Raw genomic sequence first — 27,981 nt, 5'->3', positions numbered from 1 at the left:
GGAGAGGCCCCAGCTGGGATGCACATACCTCGGTTGGCATGACTTCAGCGCCACGGGGTCAAAACAAGTTTTCAGTACAGTCAGATCAGCCAAATCACAATCAATGACACAGTTGAAGCACGTTTGGGAAGAAATTAGCAACTATTCTGTAATCAAAGGCCGTGCAGATGTGTGACTGTATTTGTTCACAGTAGTACTGAGCAAGGAGGCAGACATTGAGCGGTTATTAACTATAGACACGGGAGATGGGAGACGTGACATCTTAGTGTGGTGCTTTCACCTGTCACACAGCGCTTGCAAGTTTTTGGTGGGTGACTGAAAACTCATTATAATACAGTAATGAGCAGAAAAGTCAGGAACTGCTCCTGTGTCATTTTCCAAAAAACTTTCTTTTTTAGTTCAAAAGAAAAGTATTTGAATCTGTTTTGACACAAAAGACCCTTTTATTCTATTTCTCTCCCTTTTTTCCCTGAAGTTGCTGCTCTTGCTCCTTGCATTTCCTCTGACTCCTTGTTTGCCAAAGTAGGCTGTGTTTGTTTCATTTTTTCCAAATAAACACCCTGGAAGCTAAGTTAGACGAAAGAAGGGAGGAACTACACCTACTGCTCCCCTCTGAAGTAATGGAAGAAATAGCCAAACTCGTTTCCAGGACTCAGTACACCCAACACACCAGGACCAAGGAACGTCAGATCCGAAAATTCACCACCCTACTGGCAAAACACAACCCCAGCGGAACCAACCCCTTCTCCAACCATGACACATCCTTGTCTGACTCACAACGGGAGAAATGGGTAAAAAACCTATCAGACAGGGAGCTCACACAAACCGAGGAGGAAGTGCTGTCCAAAGGTTTGAATTTTTCAGTCACCCCTGAAGAGGTACCGACTGTCGAACTCATCACAGCCACTGAGACTGCCATCAGAAACAACAAACTCCCGGAAGCAGAAGCAGAACAGATTAGACTCAAGGTAACAGCCGCTCTTGCTAGTGCAAAACCTCCAACCTCCAATATCACGAATGAGGAAAAAAGAGCCATTGCATCCTTAGCCAAGGACAAGAACATCACCATCTTAACAGCTGACAAAGGTAGGTGCACGGTCTTACTCAATACCACGGACTATGACACCAAAATACTCAGTCTCCTGACAGACACCGCTACATATGAGAAACTCAAGCGAGACCCCACCAGCTCATACAAGAAGAAGGTGGTAGACTTACTACAGAAACTGGAAAAGGATAAAGCCATTGACAGACCACAATACTACCGTCTATATCCAGGAGAAACCATCCCTTGCATTTATGGATTGCCCAAGATCCACAAACCAGGGACCCCTCTCAGACCCATAGTAAGCAGCATCAATTCTGTAACATACAACATTTCCAAATATTTGGCCTCCATCTTGTCGCCCATGGTTGGCAACACCCCACAGCACATCAAAAACTCCCAAGACTTTGCTCAAAAAGTCAGTGGACTCACACTACTTCCAGAAGAGACTATGGTATCTTATGATGTCACGTAACTCTTCACGTGCATCCCCACCGCCAGCGCCATAGACACCATCCACAAGCACCTTCTATTGGACAAGAATCTTACAGAAAGAACAACCTTAACACCGGCCCAAATCTGCACCATGCTGGACCTGTGTTTGAACACCACCTATTTCCAGTACAGAGAAGGCTTCTACAGGCAGAAACATGGCTGTGCCATGGGTTCACCAGTATCCCCCATAGTTGCCAACCTATACATGGAGAAGGTGGAATCCCAGGCCCTGACATCCTTCACAGGAACTGTGCCAAGCCACTGGTTCAGGTATGTGGATGACACCTGGGTCAAAATTCAAACACAAGAATTGGAAGCGTTCTCCGATCACCTCAACAAAACAGACGAGCATGTAAAATTCACCCGGGAAGATGTAAAAGGAAACAGTCTGGCCTTTCTGGACTGCGCAGCCAAGATCACTGAGGACAGAAATCTCACCATCGAAGTCTACAGAAAACCTACACATACCGACCAGTACCTCCAGTTTGACTCTCACCACCCACTGGAACACAAGTTGGGAGTGATCAGAACTCTCCAACACCGGGCCAGAGAAATACCCACCACATCCCAAGGCAGAAAGAAGGAACAGGACCACATTAAGACAGCTCTCAAAACATGTGGCTACCCAGACTGGGCCTTCACCAGGACCTCAAGAAAGCCAGACCCCAGCAAAGGAGAGGAGGAGAGAAACAAACGCCGCAGCGTTTCCATCCCCTACCTGTCTGGAGTCTCGGAGAAGTTTAAGAGGATCCTCCAGAAACACGACATACCGGTTCATTTCAAACCCAGCAACACTCTCAGACAGAGGTTAGTACACCCAAAAGACAAGACACCAAGACCCAAACAAAGTAATGTTTATGCTGTACAGTGCCAGGAGAAATGCAAGGAACTGTACATTGGGGAAACCAAACAACCTCTCCACAGAAGAATGGCACAACACAGACGTGCCACCTCTTCGGGTCAGGATTCAGCAGTCCACTTAGACTTAAAGGAGAGTGGGCACTCCTTCGAGGACAGCCAAGTAAGGATACTGGCCAGAGAAGACCGCTGGTTTGAGAGGGGTGTCAAGGAAGCTATCCATGTTAAATTGGAAAAACCATCCCTAAACAGAGGTGGTGGCCTGAGGCACTTCCTATCACCCACGTACAATGCAGTCCTCCACTCCTTCCAACAGCAAAACAAACATTCACACCATTCCAGGAGACCCAGTGACTCATCACCATGTGACCCAGCAGACAAAGGGGAGACACCTCAACAGAAACTAGGTGAACGACCCGACCAACGACCCTGCTAACGACTCTCAGGTGACCACCCAGATCATTAGCATGCAAATGGTCCACAGGGGCTATATATTTTCAAGCTCTCTCCCCAGCGATTTCAGAACTGAAGAAGCCTTCTGGATAGAAGGCTAAACGTCTTCAAGAGAAGAAACCCAGTCCAGTTGACAGAGAAAACTACCTTGGATTTTTTCCAAACGCTAATATTTTCAAAGCTACCTTTCAGTATCCTTGAAGCTTTGTGCTAATTTCTGCATGGATTTATATCATGGTATACACTTAGATGAAAATGTAGAAATAGATCCTTTCTGCTGATACGCATGAATATTGCATATATCTCCAATTTCCCTCTGCCTGCTCTCCACCAGGCCTTCTGTCCTGCATCGATGCACGTCTGTGTAAGCTGAGGTGAATCAGTTTACATGTGAGCTGAGTCTGCAGTTTTAAAGGCAACGCATGAAGGTCGTTTCTGTAGTATTACAATGTTTCATGGACCATGATAAACTCTGAGGGTGTTCTATCTTACGGAAATTCTTAATAGGCACTTAATGCTGATGCTGCAGAGATTTTCTTCTTTTTTTTCCCTCCAGAGTGTCTGTTTATTTTGTGTGTCAGTCCATCTGTCTAGTCATCAAAATTAGCTGGGGCTACTTTGGCCAGTCAGTGACTATACCAGAGTTAAGACATGAAAAACAAACGCTGTGTCCGCAAGCGCACAGTCATTTACTGATCGCTAATCACCACATAATCTTATCACAAGGTTGAGGGGAAACCTGGTTTTTGACACTGATGTTTTAAATGGTTTTATATAGTAACAGAATGAATACAAACCAGGTCGAGGTCATTTCTGGTTAACATTTGTTTTTTCTTTATTAAACAATAAATACAAAACCCTCAGTGGTTTTTGATGTACTAACGTGCCCTTAATAAGGAACTAAATTATTTAGTGATAATTAAGAACACATGTAGCTTCTCTTGTGCAACCACAAAGGATATAGGATATATACTGTATATATGTCGGGATATATTACTTAAAACTAAATAGGGTACAGCGATGCTCACTTAAGATTCTGACAGTCCTACATAATTCCCTACATCCGAGTTAGTGCCCTATATAGGGAATAGGATTTATGACACTGCATACATTTTCTGTGTAAGGCTTCATTTATAACAGGTAATGTATGTAGAAAATGGAGAAAAAAAACCACTCAGAATAAGACTGAAGCTTTAATTACTGTCTTTGTTGCTGTGAGTCTGTACATACAGGAGCTGTAAGCTGACACATACGTTGTTAATTATCTTCCATTTTCTTAAATCAGTCTTTTTAAGCATTTCTTCTCTCTCTCTCTCTCTCTCTCTCTCTCTCTCTCTCTCTCTCTCTGCCATGGAGCTACTGAGTTTTGATTACATTAGCCTGTGTGTCTCATCAGCTGACTGTGTCTTCCTGACTGACAGTAAACATCTCTGACTGCACCTTAAGTAAATGGCCCCCTGGATGAAAAAGCTTATTCCACTCAAGTTAAGAAGCAGAAGTTCACTCGTATGTGACCGATTTTCAGTAATGAAGTGAAACAGAAAGCCCACATTCGTCTTCATTAACGTCTGGGTCATTGAACATTTAAAAGCCTGGCTTGAACACACAGAGACTACGTGCCATTTAACAGCAATAGCTACAAGACACGAGTGAAGCACACACAAAAGGTGGAGCCGCACACACGCGTTCATTAGCTCCAGGACATTTATTTCTTGCCCCGTGTTCTGACACGGCATGTTTATTTAAATTAAAGGTCACGTACAGCACTACAGGGATCTGTGTCAAGACAACATGCTTGTAATATAATAGAATAATGTAATGCACAGACAGGCAAATTAAGATTTGCGTGCATCCCCATCAAAGATCATTATAATTTATTTGGAGTCATTTGTCAGGCAACACAAGTCCAATTTGCAAGCTCACTTCTCCCCTGGTAAAATAAATAGTTTTATGATTTGCAGAGCATTCACGATCCTCATCTTAAAGGCTAATTGGCTAAATGCTTCCCCCCGATCACGCTTGAATGGCCAGACTTTATAGTTGCGTTACAATAAAAAAGTCCACCCTATTTTAGAACTATAACGAACTATAACGTGCAGCAAATGGAAAAAGCCAAATCAGCTAAAAGCCTTGAATACGGCTTCATCTGACTTGCACATAATCGCATCTGCAGTATCCTGACCTACACTCTCGGGCTCAGCGTTCTTTGATGAGGCCGCGCTCCACAAATCATTCAGCAAAACTGCCCTCAGAGATGTTTTGTTTCTTGCTTTCCAGCCAAACTACCTCAGCAAGAACTCACAGTTCCACACCGACTCAAGGATGTAATCAAGACAGCACGTCCTAAAAAAAGAGAAATCTCTGTGAGGGGAGGAAATGAAAACACTGAGAGGATAAAGCTGAAAAGTCAACTTAAAAACAGCTGCTTTATTTGTCTTTACTGGAAATATCTATTAAGGTGCATGAGAGGGTATTGCTTAGCAATAACTTATGCACAAAAATAGTGTTTTATTATCCAGATCAGGCAATCATTTATGATCATTTCCTGCTTCACAGGAACCCTTAACAGACTAGTTTCCTTATTTGGCTCTACACAACAGGGATAATTGAATTTATTGCCCCAAAAATAAGAGAAGGAAACAGAATTATGTACTCTCGTCTGCCAGGATAAAAAGGATTTTCTTTCTATCCACTGCTGGCTGACCTTTCAGATAAACAGCCTGTCGGGTTTTAAAGGCTTCATTTTATGTACAAGGAGTGAAATATTAATATCCTCAGAAAGCCCCCTGGAGAGTCCTGCACAAGGCTTAAAATGTTAACAAAAATGTATTTTCTACTGGCTGGGGAAGGCAATTATTGTTCAGAGAAACTAACACGTTGCTTTTGGTTATTACAGCCATGTCACCGACAAAGACAGCTTTAGTAATTAACAGTGACGCCGTGAAATGTGAAATCCACTGATATCTCCATTCAGGACCCTGAAAGTGCCAGCAGAAAAACTGCTCAGTTCTCAGATTCCCTGTTTTTTTAGTCCACTTGGAACAACCTGTCAGGATGATTGTCGTTTCCGCTGCGCAGGCTTTTCCAAACAGTGGAATAAGCAGCCTATCTTGATCTGCTGCCAACACCTGGCGTGTGCCTCATTCTCAGCAGGCAGGAGAGTTCTCATTACCATTTTATGAACCCCGGCTGGCAGAGAGGGTTTGTCAAAGTGCCTCCAACTCTGCTGGAGTGGAAGTCACTCGAAGCGGGATTGAGTCATTTGCCCCAGAAATTCTACGGATCTTCCCACATCGAGGCTGCAGGGACCAAAATGTCCAGAAGACAATGGAATGACAGAAACAGGCGATGGCCTGGGAGCCCTCATGCAGAACGCTGAGAGAAAAAGTCCCGGTTCTTGTTTTGATGTGCCCGTCCTGTCAGGTATATGTTTATGGTAGCTGCACCACAGCTTCCAATCATCCATCCTACACATAAGGGCTTTGTAGAATGGTATTGACTCCAAGACAAATCAATGACTCGCCTGAAGCGCAGCCTAATTCAAACTGAGCAGCTCATTATTTCCTAAATGATATTCGAGAAGATCAAGATTTCATTGCAACGGCTCCCTGTTTTCTGGGCTGAGTCACTTCAGAGGCAGCCAGTGCATGAAATGTCCTTTGTAAATTACCGGCGGCTTTCAGAATGTTTGGAACGACACGTTTGTTCTCCTGGAAATAAAAGATAAACTCGCTGAACGGGGAGTGACAGGAACAGTTGCAGCACCTCTGCTCTTGTGAAGGGTTGTTAAAGCTTATCTGGGGGAATGCGGCAACCGGATTGCTTCAAATTCACTGAGCCATTTCATACTCACACAGCGCAGTTATTCAGCCAAACTTCTCTGACTTCTTTTCTCAGTCACATCCACACAAATTATTCCGCACACGTCGTTCGTACTGCTGATCGTGTTGTAATCACAATTCTAGACAAAACTCCATTTTTACTTTGATCCATTAGGGAGCGGCGGTGCAGTTAATGTCGCGGACAGACGGGCCCGCGAGGGACGACTGCCATCAGTTCATCTGAAGTCTGCTGCGTTTTAATGGTTTCCTCAGAGCCAGATTTTCTCGTTTGTTAGTGCGTGAGAAGGAAGAGTGAGAAACTGCCGACCTTTTATGTTCTGCTCAAAATGATTCTGTAGTTTTAGTGGGTTTATGCATTTTTAAAACGGCTCTCCGGTCTCGCCACACCGCCGAATACTCTCTATTTCTGGAGGGTCAGATGCAGAGACTGAAGAGACGTGGACCTGCCAGCTATTGATTGTTTCTTTCAGAGATGCAATTCGATATTCAGTATTTCCCGACTGTTATGCCAGGCTGCTACATGGATGGTGGATTATTTCAAGAGCAGCATGAGTAGCCATTCATTATTAATGCGATCCAAAGTACTTGATGTATGGATGTAGTTTGTGTTTGTAGCTGTAAAGGGTTGGAAAGTTTTAGTTCTTCTTGTGCTTGTGCTCCGTTTAGTAAGACAAGCTTACAGCCCAGAGAGCTCCTCAGTATTCTGGTTACTGCGGCCAGCGAAAAGAGACGCACAATATAATGGTGTCAGGTAGAACCACAGCTATGCAACACAAGGTTTGACCCAAGGTCAGAGAGAGAAAGGAGAGGAAAAGCTGTTGATTTCCATCCTGCCATCATGTCAGGCTTCATGGCGCTACCTTGGAGCATTCAACTGGGAAGAGAAGCCACCTAATGGCTGTTCATATTTTAATATTTTAATATGAACAACCATATTTAAATATGAGCAACCATTTCATAATGGTCTTATACTGAGTGTAACTTTGTCAACATCCTGTTGTCAGTGGTAACATCGGTGTTCAATTGAGCAGCAACAGAGGGTGAAATATAATCCAGTCTTAGAAAAGCCCAGAAATATGTGTCTGAAGGTCATCAGTGTGAGAGACTCTATACTGTTTAGATAAAGAGATGGGAATGAAAGGAAAGACCAGGAGAGGAGGAGATCTGTCGGGGAAACATCACTCAGACAGACAGGTGAAGCCAGAGGAAGTTAGGCGGTGTGTGTCAAACTACACCGAGAGAGAGAGAGACAGAGACAGAGGCAGAGAGCAACAGAGAGAGAGACTGAATGGCAAAAGAAATCTCCGTTGTGCAAAATCTCCTCAGTCCTCTGACTGGTTGTCAGCACCGCGCTGCCATGACTTGAAGGAGGCGCGACCTTTGATTGGTCTCGCTGGGAGACGGAGGTGGAGGCTGTGGCTGTGGCCATGGATACAAAACATCACCCCTCTGAGTAGAGCGCAGCTTGTCAGGAACAGAGGGACAAAGAAAAGCGGGTGCTGGGGGAAAGGAGATTCAAATATTAAAGCCAATTCGTTCTCTCTCTCTTTTCACCCCCGTTTCTGTTAGTGTTGCATGACGTTTTCCATTTGAAGCGCTCAGACGTCCATTTGTCCACATCATCTATGATTTAGCAGGTCTCTCTCTCCTGGGGGACCTATTTTTATCGCTGTGTACGTCCAACACAAGACCTGGCGAGCTGTGATTTGTTTTTGGATCAAGCGTTGCTTCCAAAGCCAGCTGGACATTCTAATTAAGCTAGTTTGACTCAAAGTCCAGAGCTTTTCTTTCTCGCTGAGCTGCTTTCTGAGTGGAGACGGAAATCAATTATTTCTGGTTGACAAAGGGTTTATCCTCCCACACTGAATCAACAACCTGAGATCACCCATATTTATCTTTGATCTGGAAGGATCAATACAGATACACATAGGTCAATAATGCTAACTGCCTCTGTGAAACCAAAGAACCCAACTAATAGTATCAGGACGTGGTTTGGTTCCTCTTTCATTTATGCCAGTGTGACTCTTCTCTAAGCTATCTCAGTGGGGTTTTTCAATGCTGCAAGCTAATTAGCTAACCTTTAATCACCCGCAGAGTTGGATTAAACTGCTGATATTTATCCTGACGGGGACGTGATGTATGTTTAAGGAGTGAAAGGATTAAAGGATTGAAAGGCTCATGCTCTCATCACGAACTTATTAATGACAAGCAAACAGCAACTGGCATGAAATGACACAACATAGAGGTGAAACCTGTCATCGGCATGAACAGAAGCGCGCCTGGGTGTCACGCCCCTAGCTCAGGACACATCAGCTGATCCTTCATAGAAGACCTTGGCCTGCCTCCATGGATCACCTTACATGTCACATTTGTGGAATTGATTTAGATTCCCTGCACTTCAGTTGGGATTTTGATGATTTCCCGTTTGGCATAAAACAGGTCAAGAGGATTTTCTTTTTCCCTGAGAGGATTTGTGCAGGCGACGCCTCGTGAAAAGAATCGCCTGACCTGAAAAGATGCGGCAGGTTTAGATGAACCTGCTGTAATTTGTGCTTTCTGGCTGTTCAGCAGCATGACAGGCCAGAGGGAATTCAATTAGACGCTATAGATCAAACAAAACTGCCACGTAAAGTCAGAAATTATGCAGCACACTTCCATGAATAGATATGCACGCTTCAGTTATTTAAGTGAAAAAGTTTGAGTCCCAAATTTCCAGATAGTATTAAAGCAAACTAGCCAAAATCAATCTGATCGTGCCTCCCTTCTGTGCCTGGAACATCCCTGAAATACACGTGTGGACGTGATTTTTTTTCCCTGACCCGAGGGTGCGACGCAGTATAGGAATATTCCAAAAATAGAACACCCCCGTGCAGAAGATTCCATGAAAGCATGACAGTCTGCAGAGGATGGAGGAGAGGGAGAGGCATGAGGAGAAATTTAAATCTTGCATGATTTGCTCGTGACTGCAAATGCAGGAGGTTTAAAACGGGGATACAAGCGTCAGATTCTTCGGGCTGTTGAAACAGCGCAGCGGAAGACAGACGCTCCCATATAGAGCAGGCCTGCGCATACGCGGTGCTTTGTGGAGCGCTGTAGTGTCGTATTTTGTAGTGACACAGGTCATGTGAGTCTTTAGGAGTGCCGGAGGATATAACAATCCCCTCTGTTTAATAATTCAACGCATCATGTGAGGTAGAGCAGGGCCTGAGGTCACAGCTGCACCGTGTGTCAAACAGTTGTGCGCAAATATGCAAATGACACAGGAGGAGACACCACCGGCTACTCACACGTCCGCTTTGGGAATCAGTCAGCAGTTTTTCGGCGGCGAGAATTGACGATTATTGGTCGGAGCAGCACACAGTGGCGATGAACAGTGTCAGTGGTCTGAAGAGCCCACAGAGAAGCAACCAGGAGCTGACGAATTGCTTTGGGAACAAATAATGTTGGTAGACTGACCACTGCATATTTTCTAAAATATTTAATCACATATTTAGTCTTTTTTCTCTGCAAGGCTCCCGTTCTGTCAAACATGAAACACCTTTTAAGTGACCGTCTTGATTTCTTTTTTTAAATATTTTGCGCTTGGCCATCTGTTTTTTGCTCACGTACCAAAAACAAAAGCTTTTCCCGGAGGACCGTGTCAATTTCACACTTTATCGACTTTTGCAGCGTTATTGAGTCTGTGTGCTGCTGCATTTATCAACTTGGAATGTTCAAAACTAACATGTTTGCAGCGGTTCCAGCCGTGGACCGTACACCTTCATTTAAAAAACAATTGAAGTCAAGAGGAGAGGAAAATGCTCAGGAAAAACCCACCTCCTGCCAAAAGCCTTCAAATACAATGATTCTCCATCTGTTTCCATAGAAACAAATATGGATTCCCATAAGGATGCTGGAAAATGATGGAACTGCCTATATCAGTACGGCAGGAATATATCTGTGCCTGAACAAAGCATTTAATCAAGAGCTTCAGCACAGCTGTCACGTCCCTGTGGGGGTCACGGGGTCAAGAAGTAATCCGGGTGAATTCTAAGCAGCGTGCACAGTCTCGGCGCCATAGAAACGTGCACATGTTAACACCACCAAAAGTCAGGAAGACTTTCCCGCCAGTGGACATAAAGAAGGTCCTTGATTGATTGAACCGCGACCTCTGAACGACCTCTTAGGTCCCTCGATGGTCTGCGTGCTGCGGTGCGCCGAAGGCCGCCTCATTTCCTCACACCGGCTCAGACCAGAAATTAAAGGCTCCCTCAGCTGATCGGCACATCGGCCTAAGTCCTCATATTCATGAGCAGACCTGCAGTTGTAGTTTTCATGCACACGAGCTCACGTGCACGCACGTGCGCACCCATGGGGATAATCTCTGCCTTGCCTGCGGTTGTTTTCACCATTTGCCGTATTGCTCTTGGATTGAAATGGCAGGTGGACGTGGTATGTGGGGATTTCGCCGTCATTAAATTATCAGAGCGCCACTGAGACCTGAGTCGGTTCTAAAAAAAATAAATCAGCAGAGGAGGTTTTTAAAGCAAATTTCCACTCTCTCTCTCTTCGGGGGGAAGTTGTGAAACTGCTATAGAAAAAAAAAAAGGCAGGAAATAAATGTGTTCTCGTGAAAAGCCATTTGCAGCCAACTATTATTGCTCCTTCTGGCTCACGCTGTTGTTTATTGCCAAATATTACAGTTATATTTTACTTTCTCTGGCAATCTTAATAGAAAGACTGGAAAGACTATGGCTTTGAGAAGCGGCTGCGTGTGTGCTTTGACAGGGATAAATCACACACCGTTTACATCGCACGATCTCCCCGTGTTCCTTGTAGTGACAGATTTTATCAGCAAAGGCGAAGGCGGCCAAATACAGCAGATGCCATCCTCCTCCCCATGTTTACACATTGTCCTGGATAATTCAAATGCTTCAGAAATGTCAGCTTCATCTTTGAGGTAGATGATTCCAGAGAGAGAGACGGTGAAGGAGGAAACTCTGCTGCTCAAATTAAAGCTGATGGATGCCGGCGAATAGGAAATGTGAAAGCAGCTGTACGACAAATGAATCTGTAAGTAAGTGGCAAAGGGAAAAAACAAAAGTTTATCTGGGAGAATTTTGACGATGAAAGCTGTTTTATTTTGGCTGAACTTGAATCACTTAAACCAAATAAACATTCCAAATTTTTTATGATGAACATTATTTGTGCATCATGTCACACTGAGATGATCTGAATAAATGAGCAGCAGCATCAACAATATGCCGAATGACACTCTGAGTCTGAGTACATTTGTGAGCGTTGGCGTTGAATTGAATTCACGCTGTTTCCTCGGCTGCTGACGAATTGGCCTTGATATTAAATTCTTTCTTTGCAACTCTGGATTTCGACGGCCTCCAAAATTAGGGAGGAAACATCAAAGCAGCTGAAGCTGCAGCTCCGCGGAGAGCCCAAACTACACATTTGACCTAGTTTTCCTTGCAGTGAGACGCGCTGACAACAGCCAGCACTAAAAAGACGTGCCGGAACATTAAAAACGCACGAGGCCACGTCAAATCTTGTTTTATTCGTGTTCGACCTGACCAGAGGGTTGTCATTAGTCGACACATGTTCCACCTCTCCTACCATTTTCTTTCTCTAACCTGTCTAACCTATTATTCACTTATACTTCCTCTCTGTGTGTCTGTGTCTCCTTTGTTTTCAAAGCGGAATCAGGCTGACATGTTTTGAAAGAGATGATTTCGCTTTCTGCTCCCATTCTGCTTTGTTCCTCCCTGTATCAGTGAAAACATCTAATTGTAGTTTGTCATCATCATCTAAATCATCTAATTATCATTGAAATCATTCATGCACTGCATGCAATCAACCTCCCTAACTATCACCTTCTTTTGGGTAAATTGGCAATTTGCAATCAACTAAAAAAAAATTACAGCGCTTCAACACAACGGAGCGTGACACTAGCGCTACCGTACACGCTGCCTTTAAAGAAACTAGTTATTGTCATGCAGCAGTTCCAGGAGCACAAGAGCACTGAGAAAAGACATTGGATATTCCCCTCCATCTGATCAATTCAGCAGATGCCTTCCGTTACCGAGCAGAAAATTGAGACTAACCATAAATCTTCTCTACATTGTTAGCATCAGCTAACGGAGCCATTGCTAGCCAGCTCAAGTGTTATCAGCAATCCGGCACGCAGAGCAGCATCCCATAATGCCTGCAAATCCGCCTGCATGAACATAAGATGTGTCTCACACACACACACACACACACACACACACGCACACACACACACACACACACACACACACAGAATCGGTTTTTGTTTTCCTATCAGTGCTTATGAGTTTCATTATCATGCCCTCTTGTCATTTCAGTGTCAATGAATTCTGACATTTTCATACAAACAGTTTATAAAACATTCACGATCAGAAGAACCCAAGAGAATAATCCTTTCCTGTTTAACTTAAAATCCACCTCTGGAAAATGACAAGGCGTGTGCACAGGTTTGTGCCCTCAAGGGAAATTGTTGTGTTCATCTCAGCCCGCATGAATTCAAATCCAGGCATTCCTTCGTGTGGTAATACGGCCAGAACTCCAGCAAACAAACACATAAAGGAGAGATAATTACTTGTTTCAACAAGTCTGAGCCGTGCAGAGTGTGCAGAGTTCGCTGAAGCTCTGACTCACTTCCCAGATGCTATCAGCTGCTTTTCCTTTATCAGGAAGGGGAATTTCTGTTTTCGCTATTTTTCAAAAATGCTTGTTTTTAAAAACCCTTTGAGCTGATGTCTTTTTATTTTTACTCCACTAATTTTAAAGGATTGGCTGGTGGCAACATTCCAACCTCTGACAGGGACCATCTTATTGTTTTGGCTTACAGGCTCTGTCGTACTTGTGGTATAGATGTTCCAAAACAGCTATTTTAAACATTATGGAGGAGTTGCTCCATATTGTGTGAAACAAGCAATAATGCTGTAAGATTCTGTGCAATCACAGCTCCAAAGGTTGCTTATACTGTCACTCCCTGTGGCCGCATGAGGCTGGAACGCCCAGGCCCCTGCTTACGACTGGCACTAATTTTCATACAAACAGTTTATAGAACATTCACGATCAGAAGAACCCAAGAGAATAATCCTTTCCTGTTTAACTAAAATCTACCTCGTGTCACTGCTACAGCTAAATCAAACATTTAAAAAAAGATTATCTGTCTGGTGCAAACCTGAACCAACACAATGTTCAATTGTTCAATCACCTTTTACATGTTTGTTGTCACCATTTTTTTCTGGGCTTGTTTGACTGTTCAGAGGACACAGAAGACTTCCTGAGAGCAGTGTGTTGTCTCTTATTCGCCATGGTGAGGGCAGCTTATCCATTTTATGTTTGTTTTTTTCTTTTCTCACCAAACGGTTCCTCGTAAAAATCCCCAGCCAGGTTTAAAACAGCTAAACAGTTTTCCTTGAGGGCCCCCTGGAGAATAGGATGACATTGCAGGTCTTTAGCAGTCTCCACGGTCTCCCTTATTCCTCCACCCGGATCGCCGCGTGTTGCTGGGTGGCAAAGTTGGTTTTGGAGGCAGATCAGCAGCGAGACTCAGGGGAGGACATGGATTTGTGAGGCTGTCATATTGGAATACGGACGTGACTGGGTGCATGTTTCATCATCCAGGCAGCAGAAGCATTCACATAAATTGTTTTTTGTCAGAGCTGAGAGGTTGACGCGCTTTACGAGGTGCGAGGGCGTCACATCGTGTAGCACGTCTCCCTGTCATTTATCTCAACCAGACTGACTGAAGAGGTCGGATTAAAGCCCGCCAACCTCACAACCACCGCACATCACAAATAACTCACGATCATGGGCCTTAGAGGAGCCGAATATCTAATCCTTGCTTCGTCAAGAGAGCAGAACTGGAGTGTAGAATCTGCCTGGGAACATGGAAGCACATTGCACTTGACTGGTCACACATCCCCAAGCAGCCAAATCTGACAAATGTTAAGCGAAGCATCCCAGAACCTAAATTTCAGGAGCTGACCAGCCATCACAGAACTTCGAGCTTGTTAAAATGGATTCAACACAGGCTTTAATGGGAAGCAGTGTCAAGCTGCTGGGAATGTTTTACAGCTCATGCAAACTGTCCGGCTGCTGTCTTGGTCTGACGTGACTGAGAAAACACGGACAGCAGCACAATCTGGGAAGAGGTTCCGCTCTGTGGGGTTCCAGCGCTCAGACAACATGCCAGTCACACACTCAGCATCTAAAAATCAGATAATGATTAGGAATGAATCTGTTGCATCCTGAAGAACAGAGAATCTCATCAATTTAGACAATTTAATTCAGGGCGTGCTGCTCTAAATTGAGGTGTGGGAAACTGTCATTGGTGCAGAATAAATTGTAAAAGTGCAGGGAGGAGGCGGAAATGCCGCCTGAAGTCTTAAGTGAAAGTGAACCCGTGTTGGATTATTGGCCATCATCAGTCTAAGTGTGTTAGCACACAACATTTGGCCTGCGAGGATTGACTTCTCATCCATTACCCCCACACAGGCGCTCATTAAAATGTCACAAGTGGCTGCGATGCCAGTCGCTGGGAGCAGACCAGATGGCTGTTTTTCCTTCCTTGGTGGATATTGGCTGACCTGTAGCCTCTCACAGACGGAAACGCTCTACACCTGTTCTCTCGGCCCTTTATCACACACTCTTTTTAATTTGAGGCTTTGCCTATTTCTGTTAGCTAGAATCCAAAGCCCCGGTCCTGCCGTTTCCAGTTTCACCAGTTTGAGGAGCACATTACAAACTGGCAAGTGGGCTTCCAGTTCTCCTCCCACAGATCCTGCTATTGTTGGAGAGCTCTCAGCTGGAACTTCTTCAAAAGCTGCCAGCACTTTTTTTAAAGGCTTGATCAATAGATCTAAATTGGGCAGGTTTCTTGCGCTGTTATACATTTTCTCTTAGTTTGCAGAAAATAGAAGGCCTGAGGTAGCTGGATGTCTTTGTAGTGTAAAGCGTGTGAATATATTTGGAATGACCCGAATAAGTGTATTACTGCTTTATGTTTCCCAGAGGTTTTCTATCAGACATCGCGAGCCAAAAGCAGTATTTGAGCAGCCCCTGTTTTCAAGATTGCCTCTAAATTTCGCTCTTTTTCACTTCCTGACAGGTGCAGTTGCTCATTTACTCACCCCCGGCACTAACGCAAGGTCCATTAACGTGGAGCTTAAAGGGCGTGCGAGAGCAGTATTTATAGCGGGACACACAATTAGGCTGTATCAGCGAATCAAAGCACCTTTGCACCGGCTGACTTTCCTGGGACAGTCCCGCACCAGATTAACGCAGTCGTTTTTCTGTTCAAAATGAAGCACGTGCATATGGATGCGAATACATGAAGGCGGTATTTATCCATGAGATTTCTCTCCTTTTTTAATCAACGCAATGGTAATGGGACACTGCACGTCTCTTTCCAAAGGATGCATTATGGCTCTTATTGAAAACGAATCACCGTGAGAGAAAGGACGCGCCTGCGCAGGAGCTCCGCGCGTCCGTCCTCAAGATACTTTCTCCTTTGCTTCTTTGGGGCTGCATTGTTAATTCTTTTTGGATGCACCGTAGACTAAAACAGGGGCTAATAACTACAAAACAGCCTCCTGGATAAGCCGGAGCGCGGTGGAAGGATGCTGAAGCAGGTGGATTTTCCCAATTGGAGGCGCAAAGCGCAGAGGAGCGACGCACGACAGCCGCCCGACCACAATACCTGCTCCGAAAGGAACCGCCGTCATCCATAGATATGCCGCCGGTCAATGTGTTTCTCCCTCTGGAAACAATTGGGTTCCATTTCCCGCAAGTTCCACGTGGCATAAACGAGGATATGGGCGCGTTGACGCCAACGGACGCGCGTCCTCTTTGGAAATTATTGGAGTGACAAAAATAAACACGACTGTTGAGCCCGAATCAATCTGTTCAAGGACATATTCACCTGCCAGGATGGTCGGGGCACTTTTATCCGAGGAGTCGCTCTACATTGGGATGGAGGTGCTAATTGCAGTCGCGTCCGTAATCGGAAACGTGATGGTGGTTTGGGCGGTGAAAATTAACAAATCGCTGCGCGACACTACGTTTTGTTTCATCGTCTCCCTGGCGCTTGCGGACATCGCAGTGGGAGCCCTGGTCATCCCGCTGGCCATAACCATCAGCATCGGACTCCAAACTCACTTTTACAGCTGCCTGCTCGTGGCGTGCACGGTGCTGGTGCTGACGCAAAGTTCAATCCTGGCCCTCCTGGCCATCGCGATTGACCGCTACCTCAGAGTCAAAATCCCGACCAGGTAACGAGGTTTGGAAGTTGCACATCCAACCTTTCCCATCGTACCTGACAGCTGTCCTAAAGGTTCTTTATCTAGTGGTATTTCGGTTCCTGGGGGGCACAGAAGAGGTCAGGTTAGCTGTCACCACGATTGTCTTTGTATTTCGCGCAAGACCACTGCAAGAGTGAAATAAAAGGTAGAGGGATGATGCTGTGAGGCTGAAAGGATACGCTTACCGTAGGAGAGAGGCTGTAACATCAAACTTTTAATTACCACTTGATGTCTGATAGACTTTTAATTAGAGTTTATCAGATATCCTTGTAGACTTAATTACTCAACCAGCGTGACTCAAAAGCAAAAGGTTTAATATTCTGTATCAATAAAGTGGCTAACCCGTGGTGATGTTATGTAGAAATTGGATTTTCAGTTATTTCAAGTGGTGTAGAACATTGTATTGCTTTTGTAGCCCCCCTCGGGCTAATTTCCTTTTTTCCCCTGCCCCCTCGTTGGTGTCAGATCATCTCTTCGACACACAGATCCCTAATCGATGCTAATCTGAGAGATGGCACCTGTGACATTTGGTCTCAATTGTAATGTTTTATTTAGCCCAAGGCTGCACTTAAAGGTCATCCCTAATATTTCCCAACATCAATAAACCCGAATAAACAGCAGCCAGTGTTGATTCAGAAGGGCGGGATCCTTGTGCCTCTCGTACTTCGGTTGTGGCTCTACGTGATTTATCTCGGTATCGAGCTGGATCTTTTGTCCTTTTATGGAAAAACAATATTGATTTTTAAAAAAGAGGTCCCTCTGCTATTGTTACCAACAAGGTTATCAAAAAACCAACAAAAACTGTTTAAATAATGTGGAATATTGAAAATCAGCCTTGTCTAAAGGTTTTCTTCCAAGAAATGATGGTGCTTAAAATTTTGTCTGAGGTCTATGGACCAAAAAGGAGTTTATTTCCTATCACCTAAATGCTGCCAGAGCCTCACTACATTCCCGACACTTCGGTTTTGTCCCCAGAAATGCTGTTCAGATCATGTCACCGACTCGGATATATAAATTAAAGTTTACGTGTGTCCTGCATGTTTGGCAGCATTTGATCAGAAGAGAACCGGAAGCAGAACAAATGATGAAAGAACGCCCCCATCTGAGTGGGAAAAGTGCTGACGGGATGCTGTGTTTGCAGGTACAAATGCGTGGTGACCCCTCGGCGCGCGGGCCTGGCGGTGGTGGTGTGCTGGACGGTGGCGTTCATCGTGGGGCTCACGCCCATGTTGGGCTGGAACAACCTGAGGCGCCTCCAGCAGAACGGCTCCATCAGCTCCGACCTCGTCATCACCTGCCAGTTCGAGAACGTCATCAGCATGGACTACATGGTCTACTTCAACTTTTTCGGATGGGTGCTGCCGCCACTGCTGCTCATGCTGGTCATCTACGCTGAGATCTTCTACATGATCCACAAGCAGCTCAACAACAAGAAGCTTAACACCAGTCACACGGATCCCAACAAGTACTACGACAAGGAGCTAAATCTGGCCAAATCGCTGGCTCTGGTCCTTTTCCTCTTTGCCATCAGCTGGCTGCCCCTCCACATCATCAACTGCATCACACTCTTTTGCCCAGACTGCCAGAAGCCGATCGTGCTCCTCTACATCGCCATCTTGCTCACTCACGGCAACTCCGCTGTCAACCCGATTGTCTACGCCTTCCGTATTAAGAAGTTCCGCATGGCGTTCAGAAAAATCTGGCAGCAGTACTTCTGCTGCAAAGACACACCAGCTCTGGAGCTCCAGCCCAGCGACAGGAAGGAAATGCCCAGCCTCGTGCCACAGACGGAGATGCCCCTTCGGGACAAAATCCTTCAGTCCGATCCCACTCCACTGATTCAGGCCGCACCTGAGCGGCAGCAGAACCACAGCCTGGCACCACAGGAGCAGCCACAGTTGTTGCAACAGGATACAGTCTGAGGCGAGGACATTGCTGATGACTGCAGGGGGAAATTGAAGGGCCCCCGTTTGGGCTGCGCCCTCATTCGAACGTGTTCTCGTGAGGAGCGGTTCTACAAAACCTTGCTGCAGAGGAGCCTTTTAAGGGAACACTTGATGTCCTGAGGAGGACGTACAGTGTTTGGTTTGGTCACAGTGACAAAAAGGCAACATGCAGCTATTTTAGTAATCTAAAGACATTACTCTTTCATGTGGAGTTCATTTTGCTTACACTTTGTTGAATGTGCAATAAGTCACTGTGTTTGCTGCGTATCAGGTTATCAACTGTAGCTTAAAGCCAGAGCGTCTGTTTCCAAATGAAGAACCATCTTCCTGTAATTGTCATATTGTGTATGTCTAAACTGGGAGTAGCTGAGGGTTGTGAATGTAACAGTGATGTAAATACGGGGGCGATAACGGGGTCTTGGTGACACAGCGAGTGCAACGGTGAGCGAGGTGTTTCCAACCAGACAGGGTGATGATGCGAGAGTTTTTTTAATCCTTTAACTCCTCCGTGCCGGAGTCCTGCGAGGAACTGGACGTACTGTTGCATTACCGATGAGACGGGCAGGGATGGGAAACCAACAGCTGGAGATGAGGGTGGGGTGGTGGGGGGTAACCTTTTTAGAAGCCGTGTGCAGGAAACTACTGGCTACAAGATGACAGCTGTTCACAGGGGACTGGGACAAGATGCACTTAACGCTGGTGTTTATCCAGCCACTGTGCCGGCTGGCGGTGAGCGTGGTGGGTTTTTGTCTAATGACCTTATCACACCTTACCACACGCCTCCACGGCCTTACACAGGTTAGAAGGACTTAAAGAGCTGAGTTGGTGTGTTTATTATAAGCTCAATATTCTGCCCCACCGAGGCATGTGGAGATGGATAATTACGGCACGTTCAAATGCCGCTGGGTAAAAAAGCAAAAGACTTTAAGAATGTAAAATTGTTCTCTTTGGTTCCCCGTAAAGACTGGACTGAGTGCACTGACAAAGGTGGAGAGGAGCTCTGGCATGAAAAGTGTTGCAGTCTCGCCAAACACCTCTCAAGTGGCCAGTTAACATTATTACTACAGTTCATGGATATTTGAGAAACAGTATCAACAGAATCCTTTGCAGCTCCCTGATTTTTGGATTTTCTACCAAGTTCCCTGTACATAACACATCAGAGGACAAACCAGTGAATAATAAATGTTTAAAATAAGGGTGCTCACTAAAGATAATAATGTTTAGCACCTTTAATTACTGTTCTCATCCCTACAAAATTGTCCAAATATTGTTGTTTTATTCTTTTAATTTTGTATTTATTCATGACCTCGTCCATACTGTACTTTATAATTTCTCACTGGTTAAAGAAGCAGCTGAATATGTTTAAAAGCAGGACCTCTTTTCCAAGCGTAACTTTGGATGTGAACATTGCTTGACACTCCTGTAAAAAAGTCACTTTTTATTCATTTTATTCCAGACGAAAGTTGTCTTTCTCCATAAGACGGTGACGATCACGGCCAACACAGTTCGGGTGGTTCCGTCAAGCAGAAGATCTCGGCACACTCTGTTTATTTTGGCCACATGCAAAACAGAAAAAGGATCTCATGATGGCTAATTTACACTCTCCCACATGTAAACAGTGGGTTTTACCACCTTTAACCTCACTGTTATGCTTGGCCACTTTTTTGTTTTAGCCGGAGGAAGCTTTGAGAGAAATACAGCAGGCAAATGGTGATAAATTATCAACAGGACTGAACCTATTTATAGGGGGTTTAGCCAGACTAAGAGAGAAAGTTGAGTGATACTGTGAATCAACACTTTGTAAGGTTATAAAACCATCAGCCCTGGATATTTTAAGCTCTCGATATTTGAAGCTCATTATGATAAACGTGGGAATTCTTATCATGTCTTGTGAAGGTGCTGAGCTTCAGGATTGAGTTTCTGCTCATGCATAGATCTGCACCTTAAAGGACAGTCTAATGCTGGAGCGATGACCAGTTGACCTCCTCTCTGCTGTGACCGGCTGCCCTTGAGGCTAATGTGGCCGCTAACCGCAGAGCCAGAGAGGAAGAAAGGAGCATCTCTTTCCACTGATTTATTCTTAAGTTCCAGAGTGAACTCAGGGTTGGTCGCAGCCACAGTTAAAACGAGTTCGCTTTGCTAGACGAGGTTGATGCTTTGACACACGGTCACAACCATTATTTCCACAGGATGGTGCATTTCAGCGGCATGTCAGGACTGCACTTCTTCATCAACATCAGCAAGTCCAACTGACATAAACACTTGAAGCCCCCAAAGATCCTACAGTCATCTAGAGATCGCGGCGGAGGGGAACTTGTCTCCCAGGACCAAGCTTTTTTATTGAAAAGGGACGAGCTGTTTGATCCTTCTCAGTCCTCATCATTTGGCACCAACATGTAAGCCCATTATTCTCCTAATGCCGAAACAGGAACTCTTTAGGAACATCGGTCTTAATGAAGAGCAGTGAGGGTGTGAGCACAAGAAGGGTGTAGCTGAAGAAGTTGTGGTTACAGCAGCAGATATCTGTTGTCATGCTGCAGTTGTGCTAAAAACAAATCAGTCACAAAAATCCTGCCCCTGATGCAGGAGCAGCTGTGTTGGCGTGCAGGAGTGTGAGCATCAATTCCTAGGTGGCTGCATCAAAAATGATGAGCAGAGATGCAAAAGCATAGCCACATTTGCAGCAGATGGAACATTTGCATAAATCAAAAAGAAAAAAAACCCAACAAACAGAAACAATTCTCAAAGATTAAAAAAAACAAAAACATCTATAAATTTGAGACTGCCTCTACCGGAGCCTCTGGCTGAGAGCATGTGTGAAAACCCAACAAATAATACAAACTCATTTCACCTAAAATAAAAAATGAATTATTCACCAAGCAGGCCTGTAAAATTAGAACAACATTAATATTTCATCTCTTTTCTCCCATCAAACCACACTAAACAATAGACTGCTGCGTGGAACAGCAGATGAGACGAGAGGCTAAATTTAGAAACTTTCAAATCGTTTTCAGTGAGCCTTTTTATGGAGCAGACTTCAGAGGTGCTTCCAGGCTCTGATCGGCTGCAGCATCCACCCTCTCGAGTGTTCCTCTCAAAGCGTCTTCTCCTACCTGGCACTAATTCTCAGCACCGTTTCTGGCTCCTTTGGCCTCGTTGACCGTCGTTGTGGCAGGCTGCCACCTGCTGGCGAGGAATAAAACCAAGATTTTCAGAATGAGCCCTAAACAGCGCCAGGGGAATTCTGATTTCTTATGCAGGGTGGAGAGGTCACATCTGCTTCCTTCATTAGGCTTTTCCCACAGGTTACGATGGCCACTTCAGGCCCTTTAATCTCAAATCTTCAGAAGGATTTCCCAAAGACCTCCTTACCTAAATAAACTCTTCGTAACACAGAGGGATTGGATATCATCAGCGTGTTCAATATCAAACTACATCTATTACTTTTTAAATTTATTCCTGCACAGAAAAACAAGTACACACAGTTTTAAAAGAATGTAGGTTATCATAAGTAGGTCAAAATAATAACTTTACAGTCACTGAAAGTTTTCCATTTCTGCTAATTAATCATTTTTAATAGGTGGAGTACATAATCCTATAGCTGAACTGCTGATGCCAATGTATTTCTCCCTCTTTTAGTGATAAAGGCACAGTCATCAGTAAGTGTGTAACCACGGCCGGTAAGGTCAGGATTTCTGATGTTTTTTACTGGAAAATGACAAGGCGTGTGCACAGGTTTGTGCCCTCAAGGGAAATTGTTGCGTTCATCTCAGCCCGCATGAATTCAAATCCAGGCATTCCTTCGTGTGGTAATACGGCCAGAACTCCAGCAAACAAACACATAAAGGAGGGATAATTGCTTGTTTCAACAAGTCTGAGCCGTGCAGAGTGTGCAGAGTTCGCTGAAGCTCTGACTCACTTCCCAGATGCTATCAGCTGCTTTTCCTTTATCAGGAAGGGGAATTTCCCTTTTTGCTATTTTTCCAAAATGCTTGTTTTTAAAAACCCTTTGAGCTGATGTCTTTTTATTTTTACTCCACTAATTTTAAAGGATTGGCTGGTGGCAACATTCCAACCTCTGACAGGGACCATCTTATTGTTTTGGCTTACAGGCTCTGTCGTACTTGTGGTATAGATCTTCCAAAACAGCTATTTTAAACATTATGGAGGAGTTGCTCCATATTGTGTTAAACAAGCAATAATGCTGTAAGATTCTGTGCAATCACAGCTCCAAAGGTTGCTTATACTGTCACTCCCTGTGGCCGCATGAGGCTGGAACGCCCCAGGCCCCTGCTTACGACTGGCACTAATTAGCTTTTAAAAGTGGTGGCGAGAGATGGTTCTTCATAAAGTCAACAAAACTCCCCCGCCCTGAATTCACTCGACAGCGCTGAAGCAGACCGCAGATGAGCTCTGCTGAACACGCCTTTGCTTGTGCTCTAATATAATTACAAGAACTCGAACAAATTGTCTGCAGTATTACAAATGTCCCTGACCGACACCAGGTTGGCGTCTGTCATCGGCGAACTCGTAGCACATCGGTTTCACACTATGTGCACACGTGTACACATCAGGGATGTTGTGTGTGCCATATCGGGCAATTGCCTTGAGCCACATTCACTTTATAGTCATTGATCCATATAGATAACAGCGTTGCATTGGAGCACGGGCATTACTTTGCTCTGGTTTCCTGTCACATCCTGTTACAGTCATCAAGGCCAAGGTGTCCCAATCCCGTACAGTACCTGAGTGAAGACAACGGAAGTGTGCAATTTTGCGGCTCCCCAGTGGAAAAGAACCATTTCTTCCACTTTTCAGAGGGGTGCAGATGCGTGTGTCAGTGAGGAAGCCTAATGATTCATCTCCTGCTTTGTTTTGTTGGGTTGCGGCTGAGGCATCATTATGTAGCAAATGAGGATCAATGCTGCTGTCTCAATATTTGCAATCTTTGTATAATCCTTAAGGAGCTCCTAATAATTCCATTTGTGTGAGTGTTTTCTTTCATTCGGTCTCCCTCAAGATCGCAACCTCATTACGTTATCAAACGCTGTCAAACTTTCAGGGAGAAATACAACCAGACAGGTCAATCGCCGGGCGATCATGATTAATTGTACACCTCTGTGTGTCATTTCAGGTGCATGAGTCACACTTTAGGTCTCCTGTGTACCTACACTCCCAATTATATGACTGTGCATAACTCTCTGATAACTATTGAAGCAGTTATATTGACATGTGAGTCAACTTGCTCAGTGAGCAACATGCTTAGTGAAACGTAAGCACCGGGGGGCCACACCATAGTTTCCACGTGACCGAAACATGTCTCTTGTTTGTTGTGGACGCAGGACTTCAGTGTGCAAATTTCACCCGCAGGTATGCAAAGTATTTTGAGAAGCCAGGGCAAAAGTATTCAGAGACAGGCAATAAACAGGCTGTTTATTGTGTTCACTGTTTTTAATAATATCAACAGAATAAGGCCAAATGCAGGGGTGGATTTCTTGGAAATCCTCAGTGAGGGTTATAAAAACAAATCTGCCCTCAGAAGTGCAAGGCATGGCCGAGTCAACAGATTGGGGTAAAGTAACTGGACGTGGTGATTTTGGGGGGGGTTGTCCCCTCATACTGTGACAGTCCTGTTTGTTGCACAGCCTGACCGCAAAGTCAACAAGCCAGTCACAGTAAATCCCACACAGCTGAACTGAGGAAGCTGAGCAAGGAACCAGATCAGATGGGACAGGCTGGAAGTGATTTTGACATTTACAGACCGCCAGAAGCACGCCGTACGACATAAACAAGACAGCGGGAGTCTACACAAGGCATGCAGCAATTAAGCAGCTAGTTGTGAAACTGTAAATCAGAGCTGTAAATGCTCCACAGCAGCAGAGGACAGTCTTGGTGTAACATTCACATTAGAACGTGATGCCGTTTAGTTCAGGGGTGTCTAAACTACGGCCCGTGGGCCAACTGTGGCCCTTCGTCCATTTTTAATTGGCCCGCAAGACATTTTATAAATAGAATAGAATATGGCCCGTACTTCAACTTTTGCTTGAGTGTATTGGACTTCTTAGTTTTAACACCAGGGGAAGCTACTGTTGGCATCAAGGCACTTACTCCACCAAAAAGGAAAACCCTGCTTTTGCGCATCACTTTGTAATAAGCGTTTTGCTGGTTAACACACAGTGTACACACCGCTGTGTACAGCGCACACACTGCACACGCAAAAGCAGCTCATCGCATCTGATGCAGATTTGCTCCTTGATCAAGTGACATTTGTCCGGATTTTTGACACGAGTGGCGTCAGATCAGGACCACAGCTTGATGGCCCGATTTACATACCCAGCTGATACTCACCAGAATAATTTGCTAAATTTATGCGCACGTCCAGTTCAGTCTGTTAATGTTGATAACCTTTTCAAGTGAACGTTATTAGGTGTGCTATAACTTAAATAACTTAATAACTTAAATAACAAGCTTGAAATCTACCAGTTCCATTTTCCACTTTATTGTTTTTTCTCTGTACTGTAAATCTTCTAAGAAGAAATCTGAGGCTGCTGTTCTGGAAATGAGCTACCAAAGCTTTTTCTGAATAACTCAATAAAGATCCATACATGGAAAGCTGTGATGAAGGCAGTTTTGTCTTTAATTACATTCAACAATATAACATATTTGACCACTTTTAATTGATATTTCTAACTTTAATACACTAAAGTTAGGGCTATATACCTAATTTCTAGTAAGTGGCCCAGCCCCTCCTATATTTTTATGTATTTGGCCCTCGGTGAAAAAAGTTTGGACACCCCTGGTTTAGTTCTAAGGTGCCTAATTATATTGTTGTGAAGTCCAGCGTATCTTCAAGCCAAAGTAAAGTTTAGAAAATGGTCTTTTTCTCAATATGTCACTCCTCTGACGTTGCATGGTTAACTTCATAAAGATCCATCCTTCCCATGTGCTGTGAGGGTCTGTATTTTCCACCCCTACAGTGACGCACGTGCCCACCTCCTACAGTAACATGCTGTGTGCCAGAAGGCTGTGCCAGGATTAAGGGCGATTTTGGGTAGAATGCCACAAAGAAGTGTGTGCGTGCACACGCGCATGTGTGTGGGTGTGTGTTTTAAGGTCCTGGAGCAGACGTCTTTTTTGGAAACAAAGTGGCAACACCAAATGAAATGTGGCATTCGTTAAAAATGGCGGAGCCGCATTCATTAAGGCTTTGACGCCATGTCAAATCAGTGGCAGATGTTTTCAAAGAGGTCCCGCAGGCCCCTCTGAGCAGCAGATTCATGCTGAAATAAGCTTTGGCTTGAACTTGAAGGTAAAATAACATGTGCGTTTGCAAGGAGAGATGTTCACTCTGAACGTGTACCATATTATTCCTGTGGAACAGAAACTTTTTACACATTTATACTCACTGAGAACGCAGTGTGTTGGGGTGCTCATTACTATACCTGTAAAATGACAGCAGAGTGTTTGGTAACAGAACAAATAACATATACCAATGTAAAAAAAGGCATCAACATCTACTACCCTGGAAATGTTTCAGAATAGAGGCAAACGGACCGCAACGGGAAGCAACGCTGTCATAATGAGGAAGGATGTCTTTCTCATCAAACCACAGGCCCACACTACATCTCCTCCTCATTCGGATGTTGTCAGGTACAGCTGTTTGGTTACCATAAAAGGCAATTTGGCAGAAAATCTGCAGCGGCAAATGTGCAAATAAATTCACTCTAAAAATCAAGCTCAGGGTCTTTGGTCGGCATGAAACATGAGGACGGGGTCTTGGCCGTGTGCTGCCCTCGCCAGCCGGAATGGTGTAATTTAAAACATCAGTTATGGGGAACTGTTTATTTTCTTACGTCATTTTAAGACAGAAGACTAAAGATCAGCAGATCTGCAGCATGCTCACTTAAAAAAGTCCCCTTGTCTGCATCTCTGACCATTCGAGTGGGAGCACAGTGAGTCATGAAAGGCTGAGACAGGTCCTGATGCACATCCTTCTACACAACACCTCCACATTCATCAACCACAAAATATCAACATATGCCCACCACACCGGGCTGCAAGTTAGCCAATGTCTAATTTGTGCTTCAAAACAGTGATGCAAGAAACAGTGTGCAAGAAAAACTCTAATGCAAGATCATTTTATATGGAAATAGAGAACGACTGTCTAAACATTACCAAAACAAATTATTGCTAATGAATTGGGTCACACTGGAGATTTTGTGCTTCTTCGGTTCCCGTGACTGCAATAGTGGATGGATGGATGGATGGATGGATGGATGGATGGATGGATGGATGGATGGATGGATGGATGGATGGATGGACGGACGGACGGATGGAGGGACGGACGGACAGATGGATGGATGGCATATCCTCTTATGATATGGCTATATCCTTGACCTAGATGGACATTTCACTCAGTGCACAGCTGTAGAAGGGAAAAATTCTATATATATAAAAAAGTGGAAGCAATATTTCTGTTATTATTTGAAATAACAGAAGTCTCTGTCTGGGTGCTGCAATGTGTGTATTAGTCAGGTAACAACATATTAGCATATGTCAAAACCAGCCTTTCATGTTCAGAGTCTGAGATAAAATGATTTAAATAATAGCAAATGTCTGCAGAGCTAATAGTAGTTGATCAAACAGGAGGCCTTTTGTTGAAGTTTTTGTTTGTTTGTTTGTTTTTTTACATCTATTAGCTTTGTTGAGCAGTTAATCCATACCTTAATGTCAGAATTGTATTATGTATTTGTGTACATATTTTATGTATGTATTTGTTTGGCATACTTGGACAAAAGACAAATTGACTTGACCGTTTTCCATATATAGTCTAATTTCTGAACAAAACCACTTTTTAAGTGTTAAAGCTAAATGTGGATATTTTGGAAATTCCCGTCTATACAGCCGGTGCAGTCCGTCACTATGAAGTGGGAGGGGTGAGGCTTGTAAGAGGTGGGAGTGAGGTTAGGTGACTAAGGCTTGATGTTGTATAAAAACAGGAGCAGCGCAAGGCACAAAAC

The 27,981-nt window shown here is 44.4% G+C and overlaps 1 protein-coding gene across 1 annotated transcript; it reads left to right on the top strand.

The window, feature by feature from the left end:
- The first annotated feature begins 16,022 nt into the window (after positions 1–16,022).
- On the top strand, positions 16,023–20,156 carry adora1b (adenosine A1 receptor b). Its single transcript, XM_011621941.2, has 2 exons — positions 16,023–16,985; positions 18,157–20,156. Exons 1-2 carry the CDS (start codon positions 16,645–16,647, stop codon positions 18,935–18,937), a joined length of 1,122 nt encoding a protein of 373 aa, XP_011620243.2. The 5' UTR covers positions 16,023–16,644; the 3' UTR covers positions 18,938–20,156.
- The last annotated feature ends 7,825 nt before the right edge of the window (positions 20,157–27,981 follow it).

The sequence above is a fragment of the Takifugu rubripes genome, chromosome 3, assembly GCF_901000725.2.
Source record: "Takifugu rubripes chromosome 3, fTakRub1.2, whole genome shotgun sequence".
NCBI lineage: Eukaryota > Metazoa > Chordata > Actinopteri > Tetraodontiformes > Tetraodontidae > Takifugu > Takifugu rubripes.
This window is presented reverse-complemented; position numbering and strand designations above follow the sequence as displayed.